Raw genomic sequence first — 23,354 nt, 5'->3', positions numbered from 1 at the left:
CGTGCTGGTAGATGACGCTTATTGAACTCCTACTGTGGGCTGGGCCTGAGATAACTGCTTGACATAGATTCCCTCATTTAAGTCTTCCAATGTCCCTATGAGGTGGGTACAATTATTGCCCCCTTTCTACAAAGATGGGGAAACTGGGACTTGGAGAGGTGAATGCCCAGGGCTGACAATGACGGAGGAGCAGATCCGGGATGTGGACTCAGCTCAATCTGACCCAAGGGCCCCTACTCTTAACCAGCAGATGGGACTACCCCAGAGGGCCCCTGAAAGCTTTCCTGCCCTGGGGGTGAAGGTAAGAGGTAGGAGGCTTTGTCCCAGCCAGCCACATCTGTTACACCCCTGTGGCTTGTGCCATCATAATTGGCCCTGACTATATAAGCAGGGGCTTCCAGGGTCTCTGTAAAGCTGGGCCTTCTGGGAGAGGAGGAGGAGGAGGCCTCTGCCCCTCCAAGTGTGGCCTCTGATGGACACCAAGACACACGGCTTTGCCATCACCCACACCCAGCCCCACAGCAACTCTCGGCCCCACAGCCACAGCGGCTGCCAGTGCAACTGCTGCCATCACTGCCAGAACTGCGGCCAGAGCCAGAGTTGCAGCTGGAGTCGGAGCTCCAGTCAGAGCCCTACCAGCCCCCACAGTCCACCTGGCCACCAGAGCCTGAGCCACAGCCTGCCACCCAGGCGCCACAAACAGACCATGCTCTCCCACCACTCTTCCACACGGCCCACTGGACATTGCAGCAGCTGCCCCAAGAACAGAAGAATCTTGCATGGAAAGGTGAACAAGAGAAAGGTGGCCAAGAGGAGCCAGCAGCTGTACAAAACAAAAAGGCAGTGCTCAGGTATGCTTTAAGCAGGTGGGAAAGGGCCACAGGGCCACAGATTGGGGACAAAACAAAAAGGCAGTGCTCAGGTATGCTTTAAGCAGGTGGGAAAGGGCCACAGGGCCACAGATTGGGGGAGCAGCCCAGGTGGATGTGAGATGAAGGCTGCAGCCTCCACGCTGCATCTAGAGGAACCATGGGCAAAGATGAAGAGGGAGAAAGCAACAATGGGAATTTGGGTGTATGTTGCATGGATGAACATATCGGTTCTTCCAATAAATTGGATGGGTTGATGGAGGATGAACAGCTAGATTAGTTAGATGGAAGCAAAAATAGGTTAATGAGAGGGTGAGTGGATAAATAACTCATTCGAAGTTTACTCCAAGGTCAAGGGTTTGGATCCCCATACTGGCCAGCTGCCATAAAAACAGGTTGGTTATATAGATGGATGGGAAATAAAGATGAATGGCTGTATGAATTGAATGGATGAATGCATTTGTTGAATAACAGGAAAGTGAGGTGTGATTAGTTGGATGGATAAATGGATTGGATTGATACACTGGTTAGCTAGACAAATTGGTTGGGTAGATGATTAGATTAGTTGGACAGATATGACTGGATGAATTGGTTGGATATAGAGTTGGACAGTTGGTTGTATTGTTTTTTGTTTGTTTGTTTGGCAGCTGGCCAGTCCAACACTGTGCTCTAACCAATTGAGCTAACCAGGCTGTATAAGTTTTGATGGGAGAATGGTTGGTTTAAATGGTTTGGGTAGGTAGGTGAATGATCAGATTAATGAATGGACAGATGAGTGGATGACAGACTGATAGGTTTACCGGATGGATGAATGTAGTAACAAAATGACTGGACGGAAGAAGACTAATGGGATAGGATGAAAAAGAATGAAATGTTGGATAAATAGATGGAATGGGTGAACTAATGAATGGGTGGATGATAAATGGAAGGGACGAATGGATGGATTCACATATGTCAAAAAAACCTTGACAATAAGCTCTACCTAGGCCCCATATTCAATTATAAATGAGCAATCTAAGATCTAATGGAAAGAGTTCAGTGACTTCATGAAGTGCTCAGTTACTGAAGGTCCCTTTCTCTCATCCCTTAGGGAGGAGACACTAAGACAGCACTCCCTGGCTTGTTCCTGTGTCAATTCACCCAAATGAGGAATGCCATCACACGTGGAATGCTGGGATGAAGTCAATCTTTTTGCAGGAACATGTTATTGTGATTTCTGTGCAACACTGATTAAAGCTTGTACAATGGAAGACTATTCTTGAGTCTGACTATCTTTTTTTTTAAAAGATGACCAGTAAGGGGATCTTAACCCTTGACTTGGTGTTGTCAGCACCACGCTCTTCCAAGTGAGCTAACCAACCATCCCTATATAGGGATCCGAACCTGTGGCCTTGGTGTTATCAGCACCACACTCTCCCAAGTGAGCCACAGGCTGGCCCTGACAATATCATTATGATCTAACTAAAGGTGTCACATGTTTTGGTTCCAGGTTTGGAAGCACAAAACAGGGAAGAGGTCATGTAGAGAGCAGGAACACAGCTGTGGTGGATCTCATGAAAGCATAAGGAGCTAATGCTAGCACAAGAGCAGGAATGGATGGGGGTGAGGACAGATTGCCAAGAAGCCTTCGAAGTGTATGGACAACACTGTTTGGGCATCGTCCTCTACCCTATATACTTGCACATGTGTATAGGGTAGATATACTTGCACATGTGTATACACATGTGGACATGGACTGTGATGCTCACAGGTCCACATGCTGTTCATATGATCCAGACGTGGTAGCCAGACCAATGAGCCTTGGGGGAAGACCTTCATGAAGCCTGAGTTTTGCAGGACTCCTAGCTCTGCTGAGGCCACCCTGGGCAGTGGCATGCAGTAGAAGGTCCCCTTTCAGGTCTTAGCTGTGTGACCTTGAGCAAGTCACTTCCCCTGTCTGCACCTGAGTCTCCTCTGTAAAATGGGAGGCTAACAGTGCCTCCCTTGAGGGGTCCAAATGGGGGTTTACTGAGATAATGCACATACAAGTGTCCACCAGGGGCCTGGTACATTCAATGTCACTCAAGCTCCTTTCCTTGGGTTTCTTTATCCTCTCACAGCAGGGAAATGTCCCAGGTTGTTTCCACACACCCTTACGAGAGGACATGGGGAAGGGCCCAAGCAGACTAGGGGATTACCACTTATTGGGCACTTACTAGTTGCCAGATGCTTTGGAATAAATATTTCCACTGAATTTACACACCCTCAACAGGAAGCATTGCTGATCCCACTTTACAGATGATCAGAGATGAAATGATTAAGGTCTCCTAGTGGGCAGGTCTGAGATGATTCAGGTTTTGCCTAAAACCTCCCTGGGTTCCTATTGAAAATGTGAGGCCACATTAAGCTATGATATTCACTGATACCTCAGTGCAAAAGTTTGGGAAGTCCTTCTGGGGAGCACATTTTGAGAGAGGAGGTGGAGACAGAGGACCAGAGGTAAGATCAGGGGCTCTGAGCTCCGCTCACCAAAGGACCTCTCCACTCCCTGGACAGCATCCTTTTATATCAGGGTTGGCCGGTTAACTCGTTGGTTAGAGCATGATATTGTAATACCAAGATCAAGGGTTCTGATTCCCATACTAGCCAGCCATTACCAAAAAAAAAATTTTAAAAAGAGTACGATAAGATCACTGTAGGCAGGAGATCTATTATAAAGACATGGTCTTGCTTTGCAGGGGGAAGAAGGCAGACTGGATCACGTGTAATTTATGAACCCAACGTCTTTAACCCCACATTTCTCTGAAACAAACACACAGATATGAAGTCACATACATAAATAGCCATTCAAACCCATTCAGACACCAACTTATGTTCAAGCATGGACCCCCAAACACACCCCCCCAATACATACATGCAGGCTCTCGCAAGCCTCCTTGTCCCACACCCTCCATACACAGAATCATGCATGCAGGCAAACACTCACAGGTACACACCACCCTCTTACACCCTCTTACACACAATGACGAGAGAGCAAAAAAAAATCAAACCACAGATTCACTCCTTCACTTGCTTGGTTTGGGGTGGGGCAGCAGTAGGTTGGGGACAGGCCTTCTAGAAAACCAAATTCAGGAAATGGAGAGAAACAGGTGATAAATTCAGCCACCAAGAGGGTATGTGGATTCTGAAGGTGATCTATCTTGACTCTCTGGTTGAGAGATTTAAGTGAAATATTGGCGGTGAAGTGAGGTCTGGGAGATACGAAACACAGCCTGGCCTGTAGGGGACTGTCCACCCAGTTACTGGGGGGCTACCACTTCTGCAGGTCCAACTGGTCATTTAGGGGACAAATCTTGGGTTGAGCGGGGGATGATGGGGAAGCAGTCCAGGAAGAGCGTGCAGACGCTGGGTTGAGATGACCATTTGAGGTATAATTCAGGAGAAAAAATACCTCAAACTCTGCAGCCACACACACTCAGATTCAAATCCCAGCTCCCCCATTCCCTCCCTGGGTGACTCTAGACCTATCTCTTAACCTCTCTGAGCCTAATTTGCATCTGACACTTTGTGAAGGGACCAAGGGGCCATGTTGTCTTTTATTGCGGCATCTCCAGCCTGGTCCCTGGCACATGCTGGGAGCTCAATAAATGTTTGTTAAATAAATGAAAGAAGGAGCAGACATTAAAGCAACAATTAGATGCCGCTTCTGTACCCATCAAATAGGCAAAAATATGAAAAGTTTGATAATAAGTGCTGGCGAGGGCAACAGAGAAACATACTGTTGAATGCTGTTGCCTAGGGGGTAAATGGCACAGGCAGGTTGGCAGGTATTTGGGCAGTGTCTACTAGCATTAAAGTGCACCAACTGCTTTCACACATGTGTGCCAAGAGGCTGTGCAGGGAGGTTGAGGGCCACATTGTTTGCAAGAGAAAAAAAAACTTCTGTGTCCACTTAAGGTCCACACTGAGGAATACCACGTGGTTTTTAAAAAGAATGGGTTGATCTATACATGCTCTATCCAGATTGCCAGGAAATGCTGTTGGGTGAAAAGGGTAAATGAAGAAAGATATACCATTTACACAGGGAAAAATCCCTTGCGGGTAAAAGTACATGCATGGAAGTGCACAGGAAAAGACCCAGAAGCACAGACCAAGCTGGTGCCCGGGGTTACCGCTGGGAAGGAAAAAGGCTTTAATTATTTTATATGAGGAAATGAAAGATTAAAGAGGGAAGAAAGGACTGAGCTTCAGTGAATGCATCCAGTGGGTGCTCAGCAAAGCTCTGTTGAGTCTGAAAAGAGATAGCCCTTGAAACAACAAATTCTACCCCACAAACATTTTCAGTGAAAAAAATTTAAAAAGGGATAGTACAGGCATGCTGAATATAACATCAGCCTCTCTCTGGGTTTGCTGGTCTGGGCAAGGTGACTCAGAAGGCTCTCCCCAGAGGGACGCACCACTCCAGGGCAGGGAGAGGCCCAGCTCCTCCTCTAAACCTTTCCTGCTTACTCTCAGCCTCGTCTCCTGCCACCTGGGTCACAATTCTCATGTCCTGCTCTGCCAGGAGTGCTCTTTCTCCTCTTCCCTTGGCTTGTTCCCACTCGTTCTTTAAAACTCAGGCAAGGATCATCTCTGTGAGCCATCCCAGGGCCCTGCTGACCAGACCAGGTGCCTCTTCTGGCACCAGTTGACAGCAGGCTTCCCACATCATGATGCATGTCCAGTCTGCTGCTGGTCTGTGTGTCCTGAAATGAGATGTGTCCTCAGACAGAGAGAACAGGGCCAAATGCAGCCTCTTACCATGGGGCCTGCCATTCTCAACAGCTTCAGTCCCAGTGAGGGGCTACTAACATGAGCAGCCTTCCTGCCCCCAACTCTAAATGCCCCCAGTCTGCTGTATGTCTGTTCCAGTGTCTGCTTTGTAGCTTTTGCAAATTCTCTTCCCCACTGTGGCAACTGCCAGTGGTAATTGTCAGCTGCTGACACCTAATTTGCCACTGATGGGGTGGGGTAGGTGAAGGGTACGAGTCAGCTTACTAGAAACATGTTATAAGGGAATAAATGGGCTCTGAGCAAGATCCTGAAGGATTTACTCATGAAAGGCACTGGGCTTTCCAAGCTTGGGCTGCCACTGGATTAAATCAAATTGCCTGAAGCCACACAGCTGATGGGGGTGGGAAGCTGGGACTGGAACTAGGTGTGTCTGGACTGCACAACCAGTGCTCCTAGAAATCCACTTTCCTGCCCTTCCTATTTTGGACTGTTAACATAAAAATAGTGACTGCTGGAAAAAAAACAAAAACCGAAGGAAAAAAAAAAAGCAAAAAAATGCAAAACAAAAAGGACAGAAAAAATATTGACTGCTTTCCCAAAGTGGGTTAATGCCAGCTACCTCACATAACCTCTGACTTAGTCTTTCCATTCTTCACTAATTACACTGGGACAATGGGCCTGCTGGAAGAGTCGCATCGTCTCCCCAGGACTGCTGAGCCACCAGCCTCTGGCCTGTTGTCACTATGGAGTCCAGCAACTGGCTCCTGTCATCACTCGCTGGCCTTTTGGACCTTCTCCTTGGACTTGGGTGCCCCCAGCACTGCACCCCCCGCCCCCCACATACAATCTTTCCTGCTGTGGGAACGGGAAGGACCAGGTTCCATCCCACACAATGAAGCAACCTCTCCAGACAGAGGCCTTCAAGCCAGGTTCTGCAAAGCCCCAGGATTCCCCAAAACACCTTCGCTAAGTTCTACCAGCTCCCTGGGTTGTGTCATCCTCACCTGGTAAATGGCAACACATAAATTCCAACTCGGAACCATGGGAAAGATTAAATAAGATCATATACCAAGAAATTATCACCTGGACCACAGCAGGGCCTCAGCCAATGGGGATTCCTTCTCCAGGGCTTCCCGGGGAGTGAGGGCTGACCCCAGATCTCAGGCCATGAACTCCTCAAGCTATACTTTCTCTAAAGCGTGAATGTCCCAGCTTTCCCTTAGGACTGTCTTTGCTCTCATTTCAGGGCTAGTGTAGGGACATCCCAGGGCACCAGAGACAGTCATGAGGTATGTCATGTGGCCCTTACTGCAGCTTATCTTGGTTAAAGCCCCAGCTGTCTGGATGGTCAGCTGCCAGGGGGCTCTTCCCACACTCAATCTTATGGTGTCTCCTGGGCTTTAATGGCTGCCCTATGTACTCAGTAAAATCCAAACCACTCCCACTGCCCAACAAGGCCCTGCCTGATTGATAAGAACCCTACCAGCCTTCGGCCTGATCCCCACACTCACCCCCTCGGTGTCTACAACAACTACACCCATCTCCTTTCTGATTCTCAAGCACGCCCACCCATCACGCCCACTGCAGGGCCTTTGTACTAGCTGTTCTCTCCACCGGGGGTCCTCTTCATCCCACTTTTAGAAAGACCTCAATGCCAATATGACCACCTCCAAGAAGCTTTCCCTAACTGCCTTATCTCACTCCATAAACACCTAGTCACTCCCTTTCTCCCTGTTTATTTCCTACATAGCACTTAGCATGATCTGAAACGACCATGTGAATTCTTCTACTCTGGGTCTGCTTGAAGACCCTGAGTCCTCAGTGCCTGGCACACACTAGTCACTCAATAAATACCTGCTGAAGAGTGAAGGAGTAAAATACATATGTTACTAGCCCCATATTGCAGATAAGAAAACCGAGGCACAGAGAAGCTAAGAAGCTTGCCCCGGGCCACATACTTATGAAGTGACAGATTTAAACCCAAACCAGCAGACAGCAGAATTCACACTCTAAGTCCAACAGCTCAGGGCTCCCAGGGGCACAGACTATCCCAGGAAACTTGCTGACCCATGTGTTAGAGGAAAAGGAGGGTTCAGGAGCACTGGGGCAAAGGGTATTTTCAGGATTCCATGCCCTGACCAGGGGCTGTTTTCCCAGCAATGTGTGACAAAGCTGGAAAGAGAAACTGAGAAGCTGAACTCCAGGGCCAGGATCTTGGCTCCCCCCAGCTGCTGGCTGGGCCCCTCACTCCTGGGCTATTAAGGCCTGACAATGCAGGGAGGACAACCATCCCATATGTCTGGCTGTAGCCCCAGCAAGCTGTGGACACTGGGCTGTCCCATCTGCCCTGTGACAAGAAACCACTTGTGCTGAGTACTTACGCTGTGCCTGGCACTTTATTCTGGGCTTTGCACGTATGACACTTCCAGAGCTCGTTTTCCAGGGGTTGGGGGGGTGGGGTGGCAGAGGAGTGGCCACATGAGGCCCCCAAGCAGCTGGCTTCCTGCAAGCCTGGCGCCCAGCCCTCCAGGAGGCAGATGCTGGTCAATCAGCATATTTCTCTTTCCCTTTTGGCATCTGGATTTGGTTTCATTTTGAACTCAGGACTTCAGAAAATGAAACCAAAGCTGCGTAACTCTCACTGGTAGTAGTGAGGAGAACCCACGTGGCCCTGGTCCGCCCCCAAGAAGCTCGCCTCCTCCTTCTCTGGCCTGTGCTCCTTGAGCGAGGGCTTCTAAAATGGACATGAGGGAGGAAGCCAGTCGTCTGCGGGCTCCACACCTACAGGCACCCTCGATGACAGCAGCAGCAAACACCTTCTGAGTGCTTATTAAACACCAGGAGCTGTTCTAAGCACCTGACCTGTAATAACTCATTTAATCCTCTCCACAACCGTTTGACAGAGGTTTTATTATCCCCACTTCGTAGATGAAGAAACCAAGGCAGAAAGGTTCATTACATGCTCAAGGTCAAGAAGTTAGAAAGTTGCAGAGTTGGAATTGGGTCTGGGTCCCTAAGTTCAGCTTTTAACCACTACTTTATATTTTATCCATCACCCACCACAGGGTGTGGCCTCACCTCCTCCCCACAGCAGGTGCTCAGTCAACATCTCTGGAATGACCACAGCTCCTGTCTCCTGGCGCTGGGCTGGTTCTGGGCCAACCCTGTGTTCAGGAGGAAACACAGAGACCCGGGCTCTGCCTGGGGGAACTGAGGCATCTAGGGGCCAGGGAAGGACCCCTCAATGGGCTTCAAGGAGAGGGGCCCTGTCTGGGCTGCAGCCTGAGAGCTGTCTGTAGAGGGCAGTGTGTGCCAGTGTGAGGCCAGTCACCAAGCCCCCAGCCTTTGAAGGATTTTGTGTGACCCCTCCTGACTCTGGGGCTCCCCACCCGTGGTCATTCAAAAATACACATAGCAGCCAGCACATGTTTTCCACTACGAACAGAATCATTAAATCTCACATACATGTACAAATTATAGCCCTGACCACCAACCCTCCCATCCCAAGCCCAAGGGGTGGGGGTGGAGGAGTGGGGGAGGAGCGGATAGGGAGGACTTGTGAAGGGCAGATGCTTGATGGAGCAGCAAGAGGGGAAATCTATAAGGGCGGGTTGCGGGGAGAGGGGAGCCAGGAAAGTAGATTTTTGAAATCATTACATCTGAGAATGCACCATTTTTTCAATGGGCACCAAAGCGTGTTTGGAGGTGCCAGCTGCTCCTCTCCCCAAAATGAAAACGGAGGTGGGAGCCGGGTTCTGACTCCCCATCCACTGCAAATCTTAGATTCCTCCGGGCCTCAGTTTCTCCAGCTGTCGCGTAGTAGGAGCGCACGGAAGGCGGGTCGAGGCCCCTAGGGACCTTGCCCGGTCCCGCCCGGTTTCCGAGGAACTCGGGCCCCGACTCGAGGCGCCCCTCCCGAACCGCCGAAGGGTTCCTCTGAAGCCTGTGGTCAGGCCGCCGCTTCCTGGGAAGCCCAAGACACGATCAGCGGCAGAGGCCGGCCGACCGGCCGAGGCTCCGGGGACTACCAGTGGGAGGCCGACGGGGGAAGCAGTCCCGAGGGGTCCGTGGCCGCGACCCGCGGGGGACTGAGGAGGGGGCCTTAGGGTCTGCGGTGGGCAAAGCCGGGGCTGGGAGGGGGTATAGGGGTCAAGTGGGATCCCAGGGTCGGGGAAGACCTCCCGGGGCGTCCTGGAGAGATCTGGCTCAGGGGAAGAGGACACAGCTCTGCCCCAGATGGAGGTGGAGACACCAGGAGGGGAGCGGGCGAGGAGGGGTGTGTCAGGGCCACCTCAGAGAATGCTGAAGTACCTGGCTGCAGAAATCTGAGACCAAAGGTAGCGGGGGCAAAAGTGGGGTCGCCGGGTCCGAAAAGTGGCCAGCAGGTTCAGGGGCGGGGCCAGAGCCCCTTGATGGAGAGGTGCGGGGACAGGTGCGAGGCGCAGTCGGGTTAGAGACCCTCCCCCGGGAGGGTCCCGGGAAGAATGGAACAAGAGCCCGGGCGGCCTCCGCCGGGCGCCACCGTGGAAAGAACAAAACCGAAAGTGCCGCTGGTGTGGGCAGGGCCTCCCGGGGGCGGGTCCCCGCGGCGCCGGGCCCCGCCTCCGAGCCGGTTTTAAAGACTGGTGCAGGGGCGGGTACCGAGCAGAGCGAGCTGCGGCCGTGGCAGCAGCACGGCTCCCGGCCCCGGAGCATGCGCGAGAGCCGCCCCGGACCGCCCCGGAGCCCCCTACCGCCCCGCCCGCGGCGACCCGCGCCCCGCCGCCAGGTGAGCCGGGCACTGGGCAAAGAGGCGGAAGGGAGAAGGGAGGAACAGACGGGCCAGCCGGGAATCGGGCAGGCCCTAGTGGGGGGGCGCCGCGTGGCGGGGTCGCAGCCGCTACGCCCCTGGTCCTCGCCGGCGCCGCTCAGGCCGCCCCTCGCGCGCGGGGTCCCCGCAGCGCAGCCTTTCTCCTGCTTTTGCCCAAATCGCCCCGACCAGGCGCCAATCCCCGGCCTGGCCAGCAGGCGGCGGCCGCGGGGCGGTGAGCTTAGGGCCGGACGGCCGGAGTCGGGCGGGCTTCTCCCGGCACCTCTCTCCACGCCCCCTCTCCCTGCGCTCAGGAGGCTAGACTACGCCCCACAGAGTCCCCCCACCCTCCTGGGAAGGCTCCGGACAGAAAAGCCCATTTTGTAGATGAGCCCACAGAGGCTCAAAGAGGCCGCGCGGACTTGGTGCTCGGCCCTCGCCCTTTAGGGTGGGCTCAGCCTAGAGCACCATCCGCCCAAGTTGCCGCGCGGCCCCAGACCCACCCGCCGCCCTGGCTCACTGCCTGTGTCTCCCCCATCAGCGCACCCCCGGACGCTATGGCCCACCCCTCCAGCTGGCCCCTCGTGTAGGATGGTAGCACACAACCAGGTGGCAGCCGATAATGCAATCTCCACGGCAGCAGAGCCCCGACGGCGGCCAGAGCCTTCCTCCTCTTCCTCCTCCTCGCCCGCGGCCCCCGCGCGCCCGCGGCCCTGCCCGGCGGCCCCGGCCCCGGCCCCCGGCGACACGCACTTCCGCACGTTCCGTTCGCACGCCGAGTACCGTCGCATCACCCGCGCCAGCGCGCTCCTCGACGCCTGCGGCTTCTACTGGGGGCCCCTGAGCGTGCACGGGGCGCACGAGAGGCTGCGCGCCGAGCCCGTGGGCACCTTCCTGGTGCGCGACAGCCGCCAGCGGAACTGCTTTTTCGCCCTCAGCGTGAAGATGGCCTCGGGCCCCACGAGCATCCGCGTGCACTTCCAGGCCGGCCGCTTCCACCTGGACGGCAGCCGCGAGAGCTTCGACTGCCTCTTCGAGCTGCTGGAGCACTACGTGGCGGCGCCGCGCCGCATGCTGGGGGCCCCGCTGCGCCAGCGCCGCGTGCGGCCGCTGCAGGAGCTGTGCCGCCAGCGCATCGTGGCCACCGTGGGCCGCGAGAACCTGGCGCGCATACCCCTCAACCCCGTCCTCCGCGACTACCTGAGTTCCTTCCCCTTCCAGATCTGACCGGCCGCGCCCGCCTCCGTGCACGCAGCATTAACTGGGGACCCTCGTTATTTTCTATTGTTAATTATTATTATTTTGCCTCTCCGCCTGCGTTGGAGGGAGCGGGTGTGGGGGGCTTGGCGCCTCCCGCTCTCGGCTGGAGACGAGGCCGCAGACCCCTCTCCACCTCTTGCGGGGGTGCTCCCCCTCCTGGTGCTCCCTCGGGGTACCCCTGGTTGTTGTAGTAGCTTAACTTAACTGTATCTGGGGCCAGGACCTGAACTCGCCCTCCTACCTCTTCATGTTTACATATACCCAGTATCTTTGCACAAACCAGGGGTTGGGGGAGGGTCTCTGGCTTTATTTTTCTGCTGTGCAGAATCCTATTTTATATTTTTTACAACCAGTTTAGGTAATAAACTTTATTATGAAAGTTTTTTTTTTTTTTAAGGAAGGTTTCTAGAGCGTGTGCTTTGGTCAGAAATTTTCCTCGGTTCTGAACAGGTCCAGGGGAGCGGGATCTTAGGACTGACCTGTTGGGATGGAGGTGGTGTGGAGGGCAGGTTCTGCGGCAGGGAGCCCTGCACGGTTCCACCCACAACTTTGGGGGGAGACACCGTTGGTCTAGATTTGGCGTGTCCGGTAAGGTGGCAGCTCACGTTTGAGCACTCACTGTGGTTTACGTGCTTAGATGTACTTCATCCTAGAGAGGGACAGCCTCGGGAAGCACAGGCTCTTATCCCCGTTTTACAGAAGAGAAAACCCAGTAATGGGTAAATTTGCCCATGGCCATTTCTGTGTCAAAGACACTCAGGCTTCTTCTTTTTTTTTTGGCTGTCCACCCAGAATCTGTTTGAGATGGATGACAGAGAGGAAACTTCTTTGGTTCTATGACCACAACTACTTCCAGGAAGGGGGTGGGGGTGAGGTGGGGGGGCTGAATAAGTTTTTGGAAGGAGTGGCACATTCTCAAACTCAGCGTCCAGGGGGACACTTGTTAGACGGGATGAGGATGAAGGGCTGGGTCTGACTTCCCTCTCCCTGCCCTGTTCTATCTTGTGTACTTTTTAGTGAACACACCATTTGCAGCCAGAAAGAGGCTTTGTGGTCTGTGGTGGCAGGAGGGCCAGGCTGACGGCTTTGGGCAATTCCCGTTGCCTCCCTGGGGCTCAGCTTCTACCTCTAAAACTGGGCAGCCTTCTGTGCATCAGTGAGGAGGTGGTGTTTTCAGGGGCCAGGGGAGGGAAGGGTTGCTCCGGGACGTTTGTGGGATTGACCCTCAGCACCAGAAAGTACACAGGACACGGGTTTTATGGCTACTCCTGTGTCTGCAGCCGGCATGATAGATGGGCTGTGCTGGGAACTCCAGGGCTGCACTGCCGAACACACAGTGAATTGAGTCATTTTCAGGTTTAGGATTAAGCAGCCTCGTGGACTCGTCACACTTTACCTTTTGGAGTTTGAATGGCCCTGTGCAGCCTTGAACATGCTTATAATGGAGTGTCCTAATATCTAATAATACCTTTCTGACTGGGAAAGTACAGCATAAAATTAACTTGATGGTGGAGAGCTGGAACGGCCCAGGCTTGTCTTGGGGATTTAAACAGGTTCTAGGTCTCCAGGGTAAAAATGGCCAGAAGAAATTTAGGATCTGAGAGAGCTTCAGCAATTTCATCCTTTAATGAGGTGGGGTGGGAGGGAAGGGGATGATGTCTTGTCTCTAGCTCCAAGGAATCGCTGCTTTTTCTTTTTTTTTTTTAAAAATCTCCCCCTTGCCCTTCATTCTCTGCTGTGTGGATTAACTCAGTCCTGTCCTTGTTCTTTCCCTGTCTCCTATCCCCCTGGGGTAGTATCTGAAGAAACTGGGAAAAATCTAAGAAGGTTGGAGATCAGGTTATATAATATGAGGGTACTTCCAAAAGTTCATGGAAAAAATAGAGTTAAAAGATAATCCAAATCGTTCCATGAACTTTTTGAAGACCGCCTCATACTAGTAATAACTGCAGACCCTCAGTGACCAATTTACTGTATGCTGGGCCCTGTGCTACCTTGTTTAATCCTCACAACCAGCCTGAGTTAGAAACCTACCCCATTTTACAGATGGGGAAACAGGCTCAGATAGGCAAAGTACGGCATACAGTGAGTGGTAGAGCCAGATTTTTCAAACCCATTCAGTACTGCTTCACAGGCTGGGTACCATGGTTGCAATAATACCCACAGCAGCAGCTGCTAATACTTTATATATGGCACTTACGTGCAGGCACTGTTCCAAGCCCCTCATCACCTATTTTAAAGCATTCAACCCTCATTCAGCCTTCTGATTTGGGTACTAGTAACATTCCCATTTTACAGATGAGGAAACAGGTCCTCATCTAAAGAGGGATGAATTAGCAGGTAGTTTACAATATATTAAGGGTATTTTCCTCCTCTGAAAAAGCTTAAAAATCGTATTTTCATTGCACAAACGCATTCCCCTTATAAAATCTGAAGCAGAACAGTTAAGAATAAAGCCCCTTTGATCACACTCCCCAGAGCTGGCCCCTTCTTTATGAGCCATTTTTAAAAATCTATACTAACATACATGCAGCAACCCAAAAGCCCCTGGGAGCTGCACTCCAGGCCCCATGTGACTGAAATCTTGTGCAGACACCACTGCAAGGGAAAAGGCCATGTGTGTGTGCATGTGTATTTGTGTGTGTGAGTGTGTGTGTGCACACACACCTTGTGGCTTCCTCAGTGGTGCAGATTCTCTCTCAAAGTGCAGCTTCATGATTCAGCAGTGTTGACGTCAATTTACAAGAATGAAAAGTGAGAGGAGGGTTTGTATGTGCGAGCGACTGAGCTGCGGGCCCAGGTGTGGCTGAGGTGTCCTCCCCACTGACTGGGTGAGCTGGGGCAGTGTGGGCGAGCAGAATGAGAAAGGAGCAGCTCTTTGGGAAGAGGAGGACTGTGTGCGGGTGCCACCCCTGAGCTTGGGACTCTGGTCCCCATTTTACAGATGAGGAAATGGGAGCCTAGGAAAGTGCAGTCACCTACTCAAGTTCACACAGCTCAAAAGTGATGGCTAGGACTTGCACCAAGTCCATCCCGCTCTGAACATGATAGGTTTCTTAGAGAGTGGGGGAGGGTTGGGAAGAGGGAGGAATCCTGTGAAAATGCGTATTCCTAGGCCTCCCCTCAGCCCGCTTGATCCTCCCAACCTTGAGTCGGTACTGTCACTGTCCCACAAAGCAGAGAGCTGAGCGTCTTCCCTGAGGTAATGGACATAAAGTGCTTAGCACAGAACCTGGCATGAAGCGGGTGCTAAATACATCCTGGAATAATGAGGTGCTCCATAAATGATGGTTGAGGTTCAGAGGACATTGACTGAGCACCTACTATGTTCCAGGCATTATTCTAAGCTCAAAGGATACAGGAATGAACAAAACAGAAAGTCTGCTACCTGCTCTCATGGAGTTCACATTCAGGGCTTTGGACAGTAAGTAACTAAATATGAAATAAAGAAACAAGGACATTCCATGTAGTGACAGTGCTCAACAGGGTGGTTGGGCAGTGGGTAGTCAAGAAGGCTCCTCTGAGGTGACACTGAAATTGTATCAGGAATGACAGGAAGGAGCCAGCCAAGCAAAGATGGGAGCCGGGCATTCCAGGCAGAGGGTACAGCCAGTGCCAAGGCCCTCAGTCAGGAGGGCTGGCGGAGCTGAGGGTACTGAGTGAAGGCAGAGTGGTGGGACGTGATGTGGGAGGGGTGGGCAGGGACCAGAGCACACAGGGCCAGCCAGCTGTGGTAAGGAGTGTGGATTTGAAGTTTGAATGGGGAGCCCTGGGGGTGACCTGATTTAGCTTGTGACCAGGTCTCTGTCTGCTGGGTGGACCTGGACTGAGGCAGGGAAGCCTTGTGAGATGGGCATAGGCTTCCGCCTTATGTGTATATTTGGGGGACAGGAGCAGGGGTGGGAGCAGCTCATTCTTGGCCAGAACCCTCAGCTCTAGCCAATCAGGCTAACAGCAAGAGAAAGGACTTGCCTGGTGGAAAGCTGGGATCCAGGGTGGGCCAGGCCCAGAGTGGCCGGCCCTGGGGCAGGCATTAGTTAGAAACTCCAGGTATGAGCAGCCCCCAAGCCTGAGTATGAACAGAGCCCCAAGATATGGTCCCCCAGACTCCAGTGAGTGGCTTCTTGGGGCAATGCTCATCTTTGTAGGGTGGAACTGGCCTCAACTTTGGGGAAGGACCCATAGGACCTGAAAGGAGGCGGATGGGGCTGACACAGGTGTGTGTGACCAGCGCCACCTGGACACCTGCTTTGCAGCCTCTTCACCCGGGCAGACCCCTCCCCCAGCCTCCCACTGCCATCACCCAGAGCCTCCTCAGGGCTCAGGGATAACATGGAGGGCTTGGCTTGATTTGGGGGGGCTGCTGGGTTTCAAGGGATCTCAGAGAGGGGAGCAGTTTTCACAAAAGCAAATTCACATAGGGACAATAGTGCACAATGCAGGCGCTCCAACTGTCCCAACCCTGGTCCTGGCCCTGCCACCTGTCAACCGCACGGTGAACTTGGGTTTCAAGCTCTACAATGACTGGATGGCCCCAATACAGCCTCCCCCTGCCCCCTTCCATCCCCTACACTCAGGGCACGGTCTGGTGTCACCATGCCTCAGCAAGCCCTCCAGTGGCTTGCCCCAGTGCTCTGGGGAAGGCCCACTTCCCGTGAAAACCCAGAGGCCTGCAGGGGGCCCCGGCCCAGGTGTCCGCCCTCCACACTCACTACGCTCCCAGCGGCCTCTGGGCCTTTGCACGTGCTGTTCCCATGCATTGAGCCTCATGGGTGGCATCTGCCAGCCGCTTGCAAGGTGAAGTGGCTCGTATAGGTGAAGCTGGGTTAGCTGTCGCCGGCGCCCAGGGCCCAGTAGGTCTCCTGCGCTCTCAGGCTGCTGCCATGTGACATGTGCTGATGACATCACCGCGCCACCCTCCCCGCCTGCCATGGCCGAGCCCTCAGGACGTGAGCTTGGCTCTCCTTGACGCGAAGTTGAATAAAAGGATGCCTGTAAAGTGCATAACACGTGATGGGTGTCCAATAATTGGGATCGGCTGCCTGCTTGATGCTCGCATTGTTGCTGTTTTAAAATAATGCCATTTATCGAGCACCTAATGAATACCAACACTTCGCCCAGGCTGTGTCGTGAGGAAACTGAGGCTCAGAAAGGCGGAGGCATTGCCCCCATTGCAGCATGTAAATGGCAGAGCCAGAGTTTGAGCGCAGGTGTTTCTGCCGCCAAAGCCCTTGATCTCACTACCACTACAATGCTCAAGGGTCCACTGGTTCATACTCCCTTTCTGACACCTAGGACCACCCTGGAGGAAGTTGGGAGCCACAGAACCAGCCAGGGCTCAGAGCATCTCCCTCAGCCTGCTCTGAGGCTAAGGAAGCCAGGAGAGACAGTGGGCTGGTAACTTGCCTGTAAAGCTGCATTAGAATTCAGCCTAGGAGAGTTGCCAACACTGCTTGGTCAGAAGGAACCCTGGGGTGTGGCTCTGGGGCAGCCAGCAGCCCTGGCAGCTGGTGGGGCCCATGGATGCAAATGGAGATGAGCAAGGACAGGGAAGGTATGAGCCAGACACCTGGACCCTGTGCAAGAGCAGGGCTGGGAGGGTGATATTCAGGGCTGGTCCTACTTGGGGAACTGCAGGGACCTGTGTAGTGAGACATACCTGGGTGCAGCCGGGAGAGGCAATCAGAGGCATGATGAAGGAGATAAGGGGGCAAGGCCTGGGTAAATCAGCCTCGGAAAGCCCCTCCTCACCAGCATTTCACTCTGGGAGGCAGCATGGAGGAGCAGAAAGGGCTGGCACCTAGGACCCGGGTTCAAGTCCTGATTCTCAACTATGTGACTGTAGTGGCCTCAATTGTAAAACGAAGCTTAGACTCAGTTATACCTACTCTGCTGTGCTTCAGAAAGGTCTCGAGGATTAAATAAGTGGAAAGAAAATGGATCACCACCCAAATATAGGAACTATTATTATAATAATTATTTTGTATCATGCTAGCGCCCAGATGTATTTGAATTAGCATAGCCATGAAGTCAGGCAGACCTGCTGCCATTGTTGGCTTGCCACTTGTTAATACCGTGGTGGCTACCAGCTCACCTGTGTCAAATGCTCACTAGATGCTAGGCGTTGTTCTAAGTAATTCATGCACGGTATCCCATTTAATCCTCACATGCATTAAACAGGTATAATAATTATTATTTTTATTATTATCTCATTTTGCAGATGAGGTAACTGAGACACAGAGTTAAATAAAGTGCCCAGCATCGCACTGCAGGTAGCTGGCAGAATCCGATGTGTGTGCATGGTAGGGGTGGAGTTGGGGGGGGGTGGATTCCAACACAGGCAGCCTGATTTAACAGCTCTTCCTCCAATTTTAAGGTCTAAGCTGAGATTGTCAAACATTACTGGAACTCTACTTTTATGATTTTTTTTGCCTGATCTATCCAAATTCCAGCTGTTCTGTTACTTGGTTAATATTTTCTTCAAATTAAGTTACTTGGTTTCCTTAAGTAAATTTTATTTCAAAGGAAATATATCACTACCGTACACGGAAAGCCAGAATCACGTGCCACAAAGAGGTAATTGCCAAACAATGTTAGAAAGTTCTAGCTGGATATTGGTGTCTTGCTCTGCTAAGCAGAAGGTCTGCTCTGTGTTTGCTTGCAATAGAGAGAGAGAGAGAGAGGGATATTAGCAAATATTAGGGAGGTGTTTAAGACACAATAGAACCAATATGAGACCTTCTTCCCTTGAGCAGAAAGACCACAAGAGAATGAAAATAGGAAATCGCTATTTCACAGAGGAGGGAGGGGACCTCAATATTTTATAAAAATATCCCCATGTTCCACCTAAAACCGTCCCCTATAGTCCCTCCAGGGCAGTTGTCCCATGCCCAGGGAAAAACACTGCGCAGCTGTGTATCGTGGTCAAGCAGTCCCTTCCCTGTCTCTGAGCCTCAGTTTTCTCACTTGTGAAATGGGGTAGGCACCCAGAGCTCACAGAGTATGAAGGATTAAAGGGAAGTAGTTATAAACTGTTAAGCACAGAGTCATGTTCAATGACAGGTACAGTGTTCCCAGGACAGGCTGGTCCCTATGTCAGGGGTCCCTGCAGCCATCCCCAGCTTGGGCCACTGAAAATGAAACTCTGATGTACCCAGCCCTGGGTGCCTCAGTGCCATTTGTCTCACCTTTGTCAAGTCCCCAAAACATGCTAGCCTGGTGACAGGAAAGGCTACAGTTCCCAGAAGTTAGGTCAAAGTGAAACTGCCTGAGGTCCAGCTGGGAGGGGCCTGCCGGGGTCCCCTAGGGCAGGGGTGGAATGCACACTTGAGCCTTAAAGTGGGCCCCCTTCACTAGATTCAAGATGGGGATACTGAGGACTGGAGATGTGAGCTCTGGCCAGCTTTGCAGGCATTAGGAGGGAATTGGGTGTGATCCCCAAACTGCAAATTTGATCTCCTCACACCTCCAGTCACGCACACCCTTTAGCTCCACTGCAAGTAACTATTTCTATCAACTCCCCCTTACCTAGCACTTTCTAGGTGGATACCATCGTTGTCTAATTTTACAGACAAGGACACTGAGGCCAGGAGAGGTTAAGTCTCACTAGCTGTGAGACTTTTCCACAGTCTCACAGCTAGTAAAAGTAGTGGGAGCAGTATTTGAACCAAGCAAGGTGACTCCAGAGCATTTTAGCCGCCCTTAACTGCTGGATGGTAAAATCGGACCCCTTTCCCGTGGGATTCAAAGCTCTTCATCATCTGTCGGTAATGTACATTTCCAGCCCCATGTTCTTCCCGTCACACCCCACATCTGCTCCCAACAGCCCCAATTTCTCATGGTTCCCTAGGCCTTTTGAGCTCCCTGTGGAAAGCCTTGGATGTTTTGCTTCCTCCCTCTTCACTTGGCAAACTCCTTCTCAACCTTCAAAACCCAACTCAGCCGTCACCTCCCCTAGGAAGCCTTCCTTGACTCTCTGTTGGGCCCCACTGCCCTGTTCATTCCTCTGTCAAAGTCCACAGTCAATCTCACAGTCAAATCTCACAGTCTTGTGAGATTACCAAGAAATTTGCTCTTTGAGACTGTGAGCACCAGGAGGTCAGGGACCATCTTGTTAGCTTAACCTCTCTGTGATACAAGCAAGTTTACTTAACCTCTCTGTGCCTTGGTTTTCCTATTTGTTAAGCATGGATTGTAATCGTTGCTACCTCCCAGGACTGTTAAGGGGAGTAATTGCATTAATATCTGTAATGGGCTTAGAAGCATGCCTGGTGCAAAGAAAGTTCTCTAGAGATTGGATAACAATCCCACATTGAATGCAGATGATGGGCTAAACTGAGGAGCAGTGGAGACAGAGGGAAGGAGGGGCCAGGGCACGTGGGCAAAGGAGGCACTAACACAGCCCTTCCCCGAGGTACGGGTGCCCCCCGCTCCATAAGACTGGCAAATATTCTCTTAATGGCTGCATGTTTATTTCAATATGCATTAGGGGAAAATTTATTACATCGAATCTAAGATGTTAGGGCTGTTATTGCCTGAAACAACACTAAAATAGGTATTTAGATTTTTTAAAAGTTGTGGGGTGATGGGGAGAGGCGGGCAGGGCATTTGGTTAAAAAGAGGTAGTAAGAAAATTGTCTCAGGTGAATGATGAAGTTTGAGGAATGCTGGACAAAGAAAAGAAAGTGAAAGAGACAGATGGGGAAAAGGAGACAGAGGGCTGGAGAGAGGGGAGAGGGAAGCCAGGAGGTGGACAGTCAGAGAGAGGGAGTGAGAAAGCCAGAAATGGACGTGGGGCTGGCCAGTTAGCTCAGCTGTTTTGAGCACAGTGTTGTAACACCAAGGTCAAGGGTTCCGATCCCCGTACTGGCCAGCTGCCAAAAAAGAAAAAGAAATGGATGGAGAGAGAAAGAACAAGAGAGAGACAGGAGAGGAGAGAAGGGGAGGGTGGAGGAAAGATGAGAAGAAAAAGAAGGAGGGAAAGAAAAAAAATCGACAGAAGGAAGGACACATGGATGGGTGAATGAATGAATGAATGAGTGAGTGAGTGAATGAATAATCCAAGGCATGTAAAAAGCCAAGGGCACAGGAGTGAAGGGTGGCACTGGTGGCTGAGACAGGTTGGAGGCCCTTAGATACAGCCTCCTGCCTGGGAAGCTTCCAGCCCACTGTGCCCACCCTTGTGACCTCTCTGGACTCCAGGCCTGGCTGGTCCTTGTCCTGCAGTGGTGGCTGTGTCTTTGACCCTGGGACACATGCCTGCAACACCTTCCCCTCCCAACCAAGAACATCGTCCTGCTCCACTCCAGCCCCAGAGAACTGAAAGTAAAAGCAGCCCAAGCACTCCTTGCCCTTGTCCCTCGGCTGGTTTCTTAGAAATCAGCCGCCTGTGCTCCTGGTGGCAGAAGCCACTCCTCCCCCACCCCAACACCCTTTCCTCTTGGCTCTTGCCACACTGCCAGCAGAGACAAGGCCAGAAGCCTGTGCTGGAACTGGGTGACCCCCAGAAAGCTTAGACGTTGTACATTCACTCTGCAATATTTATTCAGTGCCTCCTGCATGCCAGTGTGGGGGGAACAGATAAATCTGAGCTGTTCACAGAATTAGGAGAAAAAGGACTTAAGCATGTTTTCAGTATCACCTGATCCAGGCCTCGGTAGGGGCATGGCTAATTAGACCCAGGAATTGTGGGGAAGAGGGTGGGAGATGTGGAGTCAGAGGAGGCACCCTAGAAGGATCACCATCTGAGTCTTCAAGCATGAGTGGGAGGAGTTCACCCCAGCAGCCTCAGTGGGGAAGGACATCTCAGGCAGAGGGGACAGCATCAGTAAAGATCTGGAGGTGTGGTCTTTTGAAACTGACCCGTATTATCTCCCATCATCTGTATCACTGCTCCTAAAATTGGCATGTCTACTTTTTTGCAGTGAAGAAACTGAGGCTAGGAGAGGTGTAATGATTTATTTACTCCAGACTGTATAGCTGGAGTGGAGATCTAAGCGCAGCCCGTGTGCCTACTTACCTCCCTCAATGGAGCTCAAGCAGCACCCCAGATCCTCATCATGGCTGTCCTGTCTGGACCAGGCTCTGGGCTGCTCCCACTCTACCCACAGTGCCCCATTTAAATCCTTGGCACTATCCTGTGGGGAGACACGGTTGGGAGGGGAAATATGGCTCGGAGAGGTAAAGCAACCTGCCTAGGTCACAGGGCACACACCCAGGTTTGTTGGATTCTAAGTGCATTTTCCTTCCTCTACGTGAAGCATCCGGACCCTGAGAACACAGATCTGAGCTGACAGTCTCTGTCCCTCATTCTAAGGAGGTGGAGGGGACAGCAAGTACAAAGGCTTGGAGGCTGGAAAGCAGGAACCATCTGCTGTTTGCTGTGAGCTAGACCTTTGCTCTCAGGGAACTGTCTGCCCCCATGCTGTATGGTCATGAAAGGGCTGTCAACCATGGTTCAGGTGGGTGTGGACCACACCCAGCCAATCAGAGTCCCCCATGCCCTGATTCAAGGTAGGCACATGATCTAGGCTGGACCAATCAGAATCCTTTCTGGCACTTTTCTGCTGAAACTAACGAGAACTCTTTCCTCTAAATCAGGGCCAGCTGGCAGCCAATGTGCACACTGTTGTCAAGAGAGTGGAAGAGAAAGAGCACAAGACAGAGTCCTGATGCATTGTGTGAGCTCCTGCATCCAGCCGAGCCTGAAATCCACCTCTGGACTTCCCTGGTTTATGTACCATGTTTCTTTCTTTCTTATGCTTGTCTGAGTTATGTTTCTGTCACTTGCAACCAAAGAGTCCTGGGTAATCAGAGTTTGAAGAGCTGCAGGGGTCAGCAGTCAGGTTTGGCTGGAATGAAGGGCGAGAGGGTGAAATGGAGACGTGTCTTAAGAAGAGACAAAACCATCTTCCAGTGTGGAAGAGCCAAGACAAGTTTTGCCAGGAGCTGGGGCCTGTGGTGATGGCTTCTCTTGCTGATGTCTGTGTACAGAAACACTTGAGAGAGCAACAGGAACGTGGTGCCCCTACCATTTCACACTTCCTGATTCACGGTTGCTTTTAAAAGTTATTTTTTCCTTAAAAAAAAAAAAAGATTCCACATTATTATTATTTTTAAAATTTTCCTCCCATTTTTTTTTTTTTATAAAACAGACTTTTTTAGGTTCACCTCAAAATGAGTGGAAAGTACAAAGTTCCCATATACCCCTTCCCCCAACATTCACAGCCTCCCCGACTACCAACATCTTGCACCGGTCCACGTTATTATTATTTTTTTTGGCAGCTGGCCAGTATGGGGATCCAAGCCCTTGACCTTGTTGTTATAACACTGCACTCTAACCAACTCAGCTAACCTGCCCGCCCTGGCATTATTTTTTAATTTCCACATTTGTATTTAAAAAAATTTTTAAAGAACCTACCAATAATGTTAGTATTACATACATTACATATACATAATGTATATATATTATGAATTTATATATATATATACACACACATACATGCAGTTACTTCAACAAGTTCATGGGGATAGAATTAAAAGATAATATGAATCTTTCCTTGAATTTTTTGAAGACCCCCTCACATATGTGTATATATGAGGATACTTCAAAAACTTCATGGAGAAATAGAATCAAATGATAATACAAATCTTTCCATGAATTTTTTAAGACCCTTCATATATAT

General features: G+C 51.4%; 2 protein-coding genes across 3 annotated transcripts; both read left to right on the top strand.

Annotated features, from left to right (window-relative positions):
• Nucleotides 1-472: 472 nt before the first annotated feature.
• TNP2 (transition protein 2) lies at nucleotides 473-862 on the top strand. The gene has a single exon (XM_063101095.1). It carries the CDS (start codon nucleotides 473-475, stop codon nucleotides 860-862), a length of 390 nt encoding a protein of 129 aa, XP_062957165.1.
• A 9,428-nt stretch (nucleotides 863-10,290) lies between these two features.
• Nucleotides 10,291-22,793, top strand: SOCS1 (suppressor of cytokine signaling 1). Of its 2 annotated transcripts, none has more exons than XR_010023902.1 (2): nucleotides 10,291-10,389; nucleotides 22,270-22,793. XR_010023902.1 is itself a non-coding variant. In XM_063100734.1 (2 exons), exon 2 carries the CDS (start codon nucleotides 11,002-11,004, stop codon nucleotides 11,635-11,637), a length of 636 nt encoding a protein of 211 aa, XP_062956804.1. In that variant the 5' UTR covers nucleotides 10,291-10,389; nucleotides 10,952-11,001; the 3' UTR covers nucleotides 11,638-12,013. The 2 variants fall into 2 exon arrangements, 1 of the variants encoding a protein (XP_062956804.1); XM_063100734.1 differs by lacking the exon at nucleotides 22,270-22,793 and adding an exon at nucleotides 10,952-12,013.
• The last annotated feature ends 561 nt before the right edge of the window (nucleotides 22,794-23,354 follow it).

This window comes from Cynocephalus volans, chromosome 6, assembly GCF_027409185.1.
Source record: "Cynocephalus volans isolate mCynVol1 chromosome 6, mCynVol1.pri, whole genome shotgun sequence".
Taxonomy (NCBI): domain Eukaryota; kingdom Metazoa; phylum Chordata; class Mammalia; order Dermoptera; family Cynocephalidae; genus Cynocephalus; species Cynocephalus volans.
This window is presented reverse-complemented; position numbering and strand designations above follow the sequence as displayed.

Excerpts from the sequence above, each read along its gene's own strand:
- TNP2 (XM_063101095.1), top strand. The coding sequence starts at position 473 with ATGGACACCAAGACACACGGCTTTGCCATCACCCACACCCAGCCCCAC.
- SOCS1 (XM_063100734.1), top strand. The coding sequence starts at position 11,002 with ATGGTAGCACACAACCAGGTGGCAGCCGATAATGCAATCTCCACGGCA.